The 11,304-nt window shown below is 49.6% G+C and overlaps 1 protein-coding gene across 1 annotated transcript; it reads left to right on the forward strand.

The window, feature by feature from the left end:
• Window positions 1-439: 439 nt before the first annotated feature.
• LOC128902183 (aquaporin-7-like) lies at window positions 440-11,284 on the forward strand. Its single transcript, XM_054184657.1, has 6 exons — window positions 440-555; window positions 3,667-3,793; window positions 6,066-6,203; window positions 6,942-7,060; window positions 8,447-8,664; window positions 9,526-11,284. The coding sequence occupies exons 1-6, from the start codon at window positions 466-468 to the stop codon at window positions 9,683-9,685; spliced, it is 852 nt and encodes a 283-aa protein (XP_054040632.1). The 5' UTR covers window positions 440-465; the 3' UTR covers window positions 9,686-11,284.
• The last annotated feature ends 20 nt before the right edge of the window (window positions 11,285-11,304 follow it).

Genomic DNA, 11,304 nt, shown 5'->3' on the forward strand with positions numbered 1-11,304 from the left:
GACCTGCGAAGCACAGGCAAATGGTCCTAATCACACCTGTTAAAAACAAATGGCACCAAACCACCAGCCAGTGACTTAGAACACAAAGCACAGCCAAAATTCCTGTTCAGAGCCTGTGGAAAAAGTTATGGAGAAAGACAGAGGCACTAGGAGCACACCAAGGCTATTTATAGCACCACCGCTCTGGTGATAGGCTGCTCCTGGGCAGAGGTGCAGAGTTTGCATGCCCCAGTAACAGAAATATTCCAGCCTTACCATATAGTTTTGAAGGGATGGTATGTGTGTGTGGGAAGACTTTGAAGCTAGCTGCTGCTTTATTATCTTGTTCATCGTTAACCAAATGAATGGAGGTGTCTGGGGGTGAAGGGAGGGTGCCAAGTTTCAAAGGGTAACTCAGCTCAGCGCAATGAAGTGTGCTGTCACAACAGGAGCTCCCGTGGCTGCAGGCTGGAGCCGGAGGGCAAAATGCTGGAGAAGATTCAGAAGGCGCTCACGATCCATAGCAGCACCATGAGGGAGCTGCTGGCTGAAGCGCTGGGGATGTTCATCCTCATGGTAAGGAGACGGGCCCAGATGTGTGTGTGTGCGTGTGCAGGGCTGGGGAGAGGGTAAGCCTTCACAGCAGCAGTTCGTGAGGTCAATGGTTTCCTACCACATCCTCAGGGTTGCTCAGCAGCTGGTTGCTACTTGTCAACCCTCTGATCTGCTGGAGCGGCAGCTTCCCATCAGGTAGACCATCTACCAAAAACCTTCTGAAGGAAAGAAGCAATGTGGAGGGTGGGAGGTGGGTGCTGGGGTAGGGTGAAGCAGGCAGGGATCAGCCGCTGTTTCAGTTCTCTTCTAGGAAGAAAAAGAGGAAGAGTCTGGGAATGAAATCAGAGCAGTGTCTGGTCAGGTGGGGCAACACAACGCTTCTGCCAAACCCCCTGAAAAGTCCTGTGCAGCGAATGGAGGCTTTTCTTCCTGACGTGCCAGAGGCGACAGTGTAACTGGGGAGTATTGCACAAGTTTGGGGAGCAGACCCTGACTCCTCTGGCACTGACAGCCTCTGTGACATGAGAACAGCACTCATCCATCTTCTTCTTGGGGTTGCCAGGGTAATGAATGCCAGTGAAACTCGCTGGAGCCACAACCCACCATTAGGAAACATAATTACCAGGTGTAAAACATGCCAGGATTTCGCTTTTGGGTTTCTTACGCTGGCAAATGAATAGTGCTTACCTATATCATACAGAAACTCCCCACTTGCCTGAGAGATCTGTTTCATGCAGAAAAAGTGAAGTGGTTTTGAGCTCTTGGGCTGCTTCAGAGATGTTTGTGAAGACGGCAAGGAAGGCTTTGCAGTCAGAATTGATCCCTGGTGGGGGTGAGGACCAACATAGCAAAATGAGATCCTCCTGCTGAAAGGGTCCAGCAAGTGTCTGTGCCAACTTGCTACACCTGGACTCAGGTTGCAAGCGCTGCTGGGCTGAGAGAGATGCTTTGGACTGGACAGAGGCTGGCGTGGAAGGGCTGGGGATAATCTAAATAACTCGCACTTGGAGATTTGCACAAGAGGAAGATAAGATTTGTGTAAGCTTGGGGACCTTTTGACACAGCTGTCTGTACAGATAAATGTGCTTATTTTCAAAGGTGACAATGCATGTGCAAAGGATGCTTGCTTTTTATCACCTCTTATTGCACATCCAGCTCCTTGAAGTTCACTCCTTACTACACAGGTAGTTTTGCATGCATTGGAAGTCAGAGTACAGACATCTCGGACTCCTCAGCAGGAGCTGAGCAAACCATTTTCCTTTTCCGTCCCCTTATTTTTTGGGTGGGAATTTCCAGGTGACAAATATCAAGTCCAGGGGTGTCCTGCCAGGGCTGTCTCTGGGAAGCAACATGAGGAGGAGACTTTCCCCTGCACTCTGACAGTCCAAGGCAGATTTTGGAGTCTGCAGCTCATGTTGGATGCCCAAGAGGGAACAGAGCAGGAGGCGGAACATTGCACAAGGACCCCCATCAAATGCTGGCCACAAACGGCATCCAGCATCCAAATGTACCATCCAGCATCCTACTCCTTGGTAACCCCCTGGTCCTTACTGCAACCGGGAATGGGCTGGATGCATCTCCGGGACACCCGGTTGGCTGTTATTTGGACAATAGTGCTCAGGCTGGACCTCTTGCTTTAACAGACAGGCAGTGTTCATAAAGGAGGGAACCAGGCAGCAGGAGTAAGCAGCACAAGGAATAGGGAGGTAGGAAGTAAAAAAAGGCTATTTTAGGACGGTGAGAATAGAGGAGGAGACCAGAGGTTTGGATCTGTACTGAAAAACAGATTCTCTGGCCTGTCCCATGTTGTTTTTTCTGAGGATAGTGCTGTTCAGCTGCAACAGCCGTCTCCTCCCTGCACCTGCGTGCTGTCCTGCAAAACCTGTGCCTTATGCATTTGGCTTCTCTTGGATGTGGCTTTGGAAAAGCTCAGAGATGAGCAGGCAAAATTTTTATATGGGTTTTGCAGATGCTGGGGGACATCCCGGGCACTGCTTTTCGGGGCGTTTGCTGAGGCAGACTGAGAGAAGGGCTCACAGCGTGCAGGCTGTAACTCCACACAGAGCACAGAGTGTGGTCTGTGTATACGAGAGAGATAAGAACAGTGTCTCTGGGGAACGGGGGATTTAGGTGCTGTCTGAAAGGGAAGAGGGAGACCAGATGCACGAGATAAAATCTCGATACAGGCAGAGCAGCCAGTAAAGATCCACGCCAAAACAAGACAGGACAGAGCAGAAACTTAGATGCATACTGACTTTTTTGTCTTGGAGGGACATGTCATCCTGGATAAACGTCGGTGCAGCACAAGGAACAGGATACACTCTCCAAGCCCTAAGTGGTTTGTGAGGCAGAGACCTCTAGAGCAGCTTTGTCCTGCTCCAGATTTCAGTCTAAGAGCTGTGCAGAGACCTCATTTTTCCGCCCTCTGACCACATTAAAAAAATGAAATAGAATTTACTTTCAGTCCAGAGCAATTTCTTGAATGTCTTCTCCTGCTGGAGAGTGTTTACTTTTTAATTTTTTTTCCCAGGTCCCCTTTAGTCACTAAAAAAATATTGATGCTTTTGCTGTTTTTGAAATGGAAGTATATGTGTTGAAAGGAAAAGGGTTTTTTTGCCAGAATAAGTTACCAAATTAGAGTCGAGTTTGGCAAATAGCAATGTGCTACATTTTTAGTCAATAAATTGCAGCCCAGGAGAAGAAAGACAAAAAGAGTTTGCCCACCCTCCTTCCATCAGCTTGGGTGCTGCCTTTGGGTGGTCTGTGGGGATGCTCCCCTGGCTCGTGCCCCTGGCTTCAGGCGCAGACACCCTTACCATGGCTGTGCGAGTGATCCCAGTCGATCCTGGGACCTCAGTGCGGGTGTTTGGGGTTTGTCTCCCTTGTAGCCAACCCACAGCAGTGTCTGGTTTTGTGTGATGGTCACCGATGAGGAATAATCCAGTTATCCATTCCATTTTTGCAGAGGTGGGCCATTCTCATTTCACCTCCTGACCATGGGCACCTTAAAGTCCCGGATTTGTAATTGGGAGTTTGTTAGTATTGTAGAAAAAGTAACAAATAAGCTCAGTCCACCACAGCGGGAACATTGCTTTTAACACCGCTTTGTGTCTTTCTTTTTCCATGCACTAGGTCTTTGGCCTGTCTTCAGTGGCACAAGTGGTGTTAGGAAGCGGAGACTTTGGGCAGCATCTGAGCATCAATTTGGCATTTGGAATTGGTGTTACCTTGGGCATCCATGCTGCCGGAGGAATCTCTGGTGAGCAGGACACTCGAGCACAGGACATTCCTATGTCCCATCAAGGCCACATGAGTCAAGGGCGGCAGGAGTGGGCTGCGGAGGGGTGGGTGATGGCACGGCAAGGTGGGTCAGTGACCTCACCGGTAAAAAATGCAGTTCTGTGGTCTCCAACAAGAAGAGCTGAGCAGGTCTGGTGACTGTAACCAGGATCAGCCTTGTGACGGGGTGATCACAGCCAAGTCTGCAGGGGGGAGGCAGGTCTGAGATCAAGCCAAGGAGTTGCGATGGCATGGCAAGGTCAGGAGAGGCTGGGGACAAGGCAGGCACAGCATGCCTTCAGTATGCTGACCCCAAAAGCATCTACTAAGACAGGGGCAAGCCAGCCAGGGAGAGCAGCAGACCGTGGCCACCTCCTCCTGTTGTGGTCAGTGGAGCCAGGTTTCAGCAGTGTCCCCGGTAAGCCTTGGGATATGCCATCATGGCCCAAGGAGATAAGGAGCTCTGAAAACATGCTGCCAATCTGACCCACGGGGAAGTAAATCATTTATTGCAAAGGAGAGCTTACTGCTGATGTTGCAACAAGGAATGGTATGAAAATTTTCTCCTTATCATGCACACCCATGCGCACACGCCCCATGCGAACACAAGAGGCAGTGTTCCAGGGCCATGGGGTTCTACCGCTCACATGACAGAGCATTACCTTTGCCTTGTGCAATTTCTGCCTTTATTTGCACCAAGAGAAGAGATTAAGGGCTCTAGTGGGCAGAAAATTAAAGCAAGTCCTTGCTTTTGGTTGAAGCAGAGAGATGTCCAAGGCTGGGGTTGGCTGGGAAAGAAAAAATTTTCCACACAAACAGTCATCTCTTGGTCTCCCTGTCCTTTTGGAGCTGGTGGAGATATCCTGGGGAAAGTGGGCTGAGGAAAGCAGGTCCCTGCAGTCCCAGGTGACGTTTGAGATGGAGGTGATCTGCTGAGGGCTGGGAGGTGAGAGGAAGGGTCTCAGCTCAGCCAGCAACAGGCTGCCTCTGGAGACAGCTTTGGGGCTTCTTGGCATTGCAATTTGGTTTCATTTGTGTCACAAGATGTTTCTTGTGATCTCTGAAATGGTGGGTTGTGCCTGAAAATGATCATAGGATCAAAGAAAAAGGGGTCTCCCTCCATTTCAGTTGTGGTTGTGGGACTGTAGCCAGCAGTATGTGCACTTTCACTTCACTCTGTCCTGTACTTTGAAGAGATGATGTGTGTCTGGCTCATACCCTTTTCTGAGTCTGGACTAGGAAAAGGCCACTAAGTATTTACTAACCCCCAAAGTTCACAACTACTAGGCAGGAAAAAGCAATTATTTCCTCTGGAATCATGGGGACATGAGGTCTGGAGAACAAATGTGGTTTGTACTGAGGGCACCAAACCTGGATCCACTTAGTCTTTCTCCAAAAGCGTGATTTTGACACCAACTTCCTCCACAGAAAGTGTCCTCCCAAAGCAGGGAAAACTGGTCTTGGATTGTATGAAAGCTGCGTACTAAAAGGTGTAAAGAAATGCAGTCACAGATTACAAACTCTGCGAGGAAAGGAAAAGGTCTGCTCCACACTAGTGGGAGCAACCATGGTCTGGGGTCCCATCCTGGTAACCCCTTCTCAATGCAGTGACATCTAAGAGCTAATCTGAGACCCTGCCAACAGCCTTGCATAGGATTTGCTTTGCAGACATGAAGATCCGGCGCATCAGTGGTTGATTTTGCAGTTCATTTCCCTGCCGTCTCATGCCTTACCTGCCAAGATGTGCTGAGGGCCCACAGCTCCCATCAGCTGGGGTGCTCAGCTCTGCCAGGATGAGGCCCTCCTTGTCTATCAGATGTTTTCAGAAGGCCTTGTGGTTGTTTGGGGTAAGATTTGCCTCATCTACCTGTAGCTGTAAAAAGGTGGGCGATGAGTTTAAGTCCTGGGCTCCCTTTAAGCTGAATAGAGAGAAACTCACACAGAGAGAAACTCATGCCATACCAAGAGAGGTGTCTCTGACAGGTGAGATGACTGAGGCAGCCTGCGGTCTACAGAGTAAAGCATAGGTGGTCTGGTTTTTAGATGACTATAGCTAGGAGCTCTCTGCCCTGAATCGTTCAGTTGCCCAGGAAAAATGGCTCCGTTTTGAGTCTGTGCAGGAGGGAGACCCTGTCCTGGGAGAGTCTTTGGTGCTCTGGAGCAAGGTCTGGATGGTTACTATGGGGCGTGGGGCATGCTCCAAAACAGCTGCATCCGCGCTGAGGACACTCTCTTTTGCTGTGATTTTGCAGGAGCTCACCTGAATGCTGCCATCACCATCACACACTGCATTTTAGGAAACCTCCCCTGGAGAAAGCTCCCAGCTTATCTGATTGGCCAGTTCCTGGGCTCCTTTACAGCAGCAGCTACTGTCTTTGGCCTCTATTACGGTACGGTTGTGTCTTTATCACAGGGGCTGCTGTGGGCACCATTTCACTCTTAACTCACTGTTCGTCAAAAATATTTCCTTTTACAGAACCCAGCATGATGTCTGGGTGAGGAGGGCGAGCTCCTGGCTTGTGGGACAGACCTTCATAGCTCGAGGACAGAGTAGGGCCCAGATATCTCTGGGAAGAACGTGCAGTTCCTGGAGAACACAGCTTCTTTTGCTTAGGGCATTCCCATCGCCAATACCTGTCCCCAACTCAAGGCCAGTAGCTGCATTTTGTGAGCAATTTGTTTCCAGGGCCTGCAAGGGCTTAAGTTACATGGACAACCATGTATTAGGTACAGCTGGAGCTCTGGGCGACTCTGTTGGTGTGTGGAAAACAGAACACAGTCATCTGTAGTTTTGAGTTGTGAGCAGAGGAACCACCACCCATTGGCTCCAGCACGTCTTGGACTCCAAGGGGCAGAAAGGTGGAGGCTTCCAGCGCATCCAGAGCACCCAGCCTGCCCCAGGCTCCTGGGGGCAGGGATAGGGAGCTGGTAGGCCTAAGGAAGCAACTGCAGACCAAAGTCTGCGGGTAACAGATATCAGTGAGATCATGCCCTGCAAGGGGTGTGTCACCTCCATCATATCTCCCATTGCCTACTTGGTGTCCGTACTGGCTGTTAACGGGTGGCCTTGCGTACGTGCCATGTGGGATGAACTCTGTGCTAATTCCTGTAATTCCCATTTCTCCTAGATGCTCTGTATGACTACACCAAGGGGAACTTTACAGTGACGGGACCAACCGCCACAGCGTCGATCTTCTCCACTTACCCTGCTCCTTACGTATCCTTACCAGGGGCCTTCTTCACAGAGGTCAGTGGGGATGGCTGTGGTGTGCTAGGAGAAGATGGGTGGTAATAGGTGCTGCTGCAGGTCTGCAACAGAGGGCTCAGTGTGCTACTCGTGCAGACACAATCACAACCTCTACTCCAAGGAGCCCACCACCCAGGCAGGTGCCTGACAGGTAGGATCCGAGGCACCTTGGTGGCTGAGCCTAAAGGGTAAGTCCTGCAGGCAGCTCCGCAGCTTGGTCCGAGTGCCCTCCAAACACCTTCCCTGCACACAGCCCAGGCAATGGGAAGTGAGAAGCTGAGCTATATCAGCAACCACCTCTTCTGGGCTCTGGGCAGTTCCCTGAACTGTTCTTCCCCTTTTTGGATCCTACACCTGCTCCACGCTCCCAGGCAGCTCTGCTGGCTGCTCCCATCAGCACAGAGGGACCGAGACTGTCTTCATATGAACACAGCCTGGATTGAACCTCTAGGGTCCAGACAGTCCAATTTAGAGTGTGTACAGTTGATTCCCAGCATACAACACAATGTCCGGATGCCCACAAATAGGAAGGGGATGCTTCAGGGGATGTGGCGCACTGGGACACTGGAAAAGGAAGATTCACTTCTAATTTGAAACTGCGGAAGCCTGTGCTTTTGTCTCTGAGATGACAAAACTTGCCTGGGCATGATGAGAAGGACAGTGAGAACTGGAGAGCCTACATGTCACTGATCGCTCGGCGTCCTGTGGAGCCTGCCGTGCCCTTGCTGCACAAGACAAGCAAATGACAGTGACAGTGCGCTGTCAAGAGCTGCAGAGCTTCTGCTTTTGCTGGTATCTCTGCAAGCAGTCCAAGGATCTCCAGCTACATTTTCTGAAGCAGAAAGACAGGAATCATCAGCTCTATTCAAACCACTGTTCCTGACGTCCTGGGCACTGCAGATCTACAAATGCCAGCTACATACTGTCAGATGGGAGATTCAGTTTCCCAGATGAGAATCTGGTATCTGCTGTGAGTCCTGAAAGGGCAAATGCAACAGGCTATATAAAATATCACTCCCTCTAGGGAGGATCAGATTTGTCTTATTAGCAATTTGTTATGGCTTGCCTCTGTTAGATGAAATGTACTCAAAATAACTCATGTCCCTAACCTGAAAGGTGGAGGGAGAGGACAGTACTGAGAAGTTCATATCAGTCCTAGAGCATTTTTGGTGATAAAGTGGAGATGTTTTTACTGGGAAATGAGTCAAGACTTTTCTTCAGCCCATCTGTGAGGAGGGAATAACATTGGGGTCCTCCCTGACTTGACCAGACCATGAATCCCACCTGCTTTTCCATTCTGGGAAGTCTCTTCCTTTCTGCTGAGCAGGATCCTTTTGCCTTCCCCATTCTCTCTCCTGACCCGTTCCCCCTTTCCTCCTCCTGCAGTTTACAGCAACAGCGATGCTACTCCTGGGCATTCTGGTCATCCACGACGAGAAAAACAACGGAGCCCTGAAAGGCACGCAGGCCCTGCTCACGGGTATCCTGGTCCTGGGCATTGGCCTGGGGATGGGGTTGAACACAGGCTACGCCATAAACCCCTCCCGGGACCTGCCCCCCAGGGTCTTCACGGCAATTGCTGGCTGGGGAATGGATGTCTTCACGTGAGTGACCCATTTTGCTTTTACACTGCTCAGCTCGCAAAGAGAGGAAATAAGACCAAGATAAAATGTTCATGAAGCCTTTTTCTTCGGACCAAGTTGATGATACCGCTACAGAGTGCATTCTCCTTGCTCAGAGAGCAAGGGCTGTGCATAGAGCAGCCCCATGCATTACATACACAAAATCTGGGGTACACTAATTCTCCAGCATGGGATTCATCTTGACATTCAGATACCTCCACTTGGGCACCAAACTGGCTACCTGTTAGCTGGAGATCTGGCTGGTTATTGCAGCCAGAGAGCAATTCAGCTCACCTGAAAGCAGGTACTTACAGCTGCATTGATGAATAGCCCTCCTAGATTTAGATGTCTGAATCTGGAGATGAAACCCTGCCTTCCCCTAACTAGTAAGATTGTGCCATGCTATGGCTTTTCCCATGAGGAGGGCATTAGCAGAGTCTCCCGGATGCCCGTTTTCATTATATTTCCAGAATGTACCTGTGAGAGCTCGGTAGAGGAGGTGCAGATGTTATTGGAAATGGGGAGGGAAAAGGGGAGTGTGTGTGTGTGTGCCTGTCTGACAGGCACACTCATCTGGATCACACAGTCTGTTTCGGTAGAACGAGAGACCTGCAGACAGCGCAGAGCCCCTTTCCCAGGCCGATGGGGGAAATGAACCTCCCTCCAGCAATTACACTGGTGGATAGAGAATTCGCCTAAGCCAGCTGCAGGGCCCAGTATGTGAAGTGGCTCACACAGCTCACTCCTGCCCCAGCAGACCCAGCTCACCTCACCCTGTGCCGTGCAGTGGCAGGGCAGTGGTTCCAGTCTGCCTCACCAGCTGCTTCTTCTGTTTTATTTTAGGGCTGGAGATCACTGGTGGTGGGTCCCAATCACAGCTCCGACTCTGGGAAGTCTAGCTGGTGTTTTAATCCACAAACTCTTTATTGATTTTCACAACCAACCCAACCCAAAAAGTGGAAATGAGAAAGGACAGACAGTGGTGGAGACTTCTACGCTGTGATGGCCACGCGATCTGAGGAAAGGGCATGACAGCAAAGCCTACATGGATGTATGGACTGACAGCCAAAGGGTAACTAAGTGGATAAGGGGATAAGTAATGGTGCTGCTGGAGCACACCGTTTCTCCACCCTTCTGGTGGAGAAATGAGGGACTAGTCTTCAATAACAGACTCTACTTAACCAGACAAACTGAGTCTCTGGGACACTGGGCAGACCCAGGTAGGGCTAGACCTGTCTGTGACCTGAAGAAATTATTCAACCTCCCTATGTAAAAATCTACCAAATAATAAATCACCACATTCTGGAGAAAAGCAAAGCAGTGCTGCAAGACTCCAGATATCTGTATGTTCATAGAAATCAAACTACAGGATCCAACAGTGGCAGAAACAACTTAATTACAGAAATTTTGATCTTGAATATTCTTTGGTAAGAGGTAGATACTACATTGATGGATCAGGGGCCGACGCTTGCTTCCATTTGCTAATCTGCCATAATAACAAAGACCCAGTTTGGAAGAGCACAAAGAAGAGAAAAGCAAGGACAGTCTGACATAAAAACAAGAACCTGATTTTTTTCTTTCATGCCTGGTTTTGTTTATTGATATGAACATTCAGGAAGCACCAAAAAATTAGTAAACTAAACTAAACTTAAACAGGGTCTCCTGAATCCTGGCACAGCTCTGCTGGAACACACTGGTGTCATGGAACCATGTGTATTACTCACAGGCTAGACTTTAACTACCACCATAGGAAAGGGTTCAGACAACTTCTGTGGCAGCATCCCCAAACGCTCAAATAAAAAAAAATACCAAGCCTTTTCTCCACTCTGAATGCAAGAGAAATGTGGGAAGAGGATGCTCTGCTCCTGCAGGAATTCTGCCACCTCCATCTGAAGGAGGAAGTGGGCCTGCAACAGCCTTACAAGTTTGAGGTACCATCGGATTAAAAGTAAAACAGTAACAGAAGCTGCCTGTTCCCGGGGGGAGACAACAGTCTTAAATTTTCCAGAAAATGCTGAAGCAAGTATGGTACATATGTCAAACACGTGACTGCAGTCCCAAGGCTGGGTACCATGAACACACAACACAGAGATTTCCAAGAGTAGGAAGTGACAGAACATCACTACTGCACAGAATTCTGCAAATGGTATTTACGGGCTTTATTGATTATTCACATCTCACTATTAAAAGGATTACTAATGTATTTCTATGGCACAGGGTGGGGTGGTACGTACTGACATCTCTGCTTCCTCATTAGAGCTGACCTTATATTAGCAAAGCAGCTACAGCAGATCTTCACCTGGCACAAGATGCACATCGGCTTAAGAGGGCTGAAGAGCATCAGAGGATTTTCTCTCATTTGGGGGTGGCAGAGGGCAGCTGCCAGGTAATGCAGCAACTGCATGTTAGGGTGGGCCCTGGGCAGTGCTGGAAGCCAGCACAGTCATGTCAGAGCTGGGGCTGACGGCTGCAGAGATTTTGAACAGTGAGCGCAGGACAGAAGTGGAAGAGCTGTCACACAGCTGAGTCTTTTGGTCCCTGTGAACTAAACTGGGAACTTCAGAGTAGCTCAAGATGGAATTAGCTAAAAAGGACACTGTGACCCATCCCTTCTCAGTGAGA

This window comes from Rissa tridactyla, chromosome Z, assembly GCF_028500815.1.
Source record: "Rissa tridactyla isolate bRisTri1 chromosome Z, bRisTri1.patW.cur.20221130, whole genome shotgun sequence".
Taxonomy (NCBI): Eukaryota; Metazoa; Chordata; class Aves; order Charadriiformes; family Laridae; genus Rissa; species Rissa tridactyla.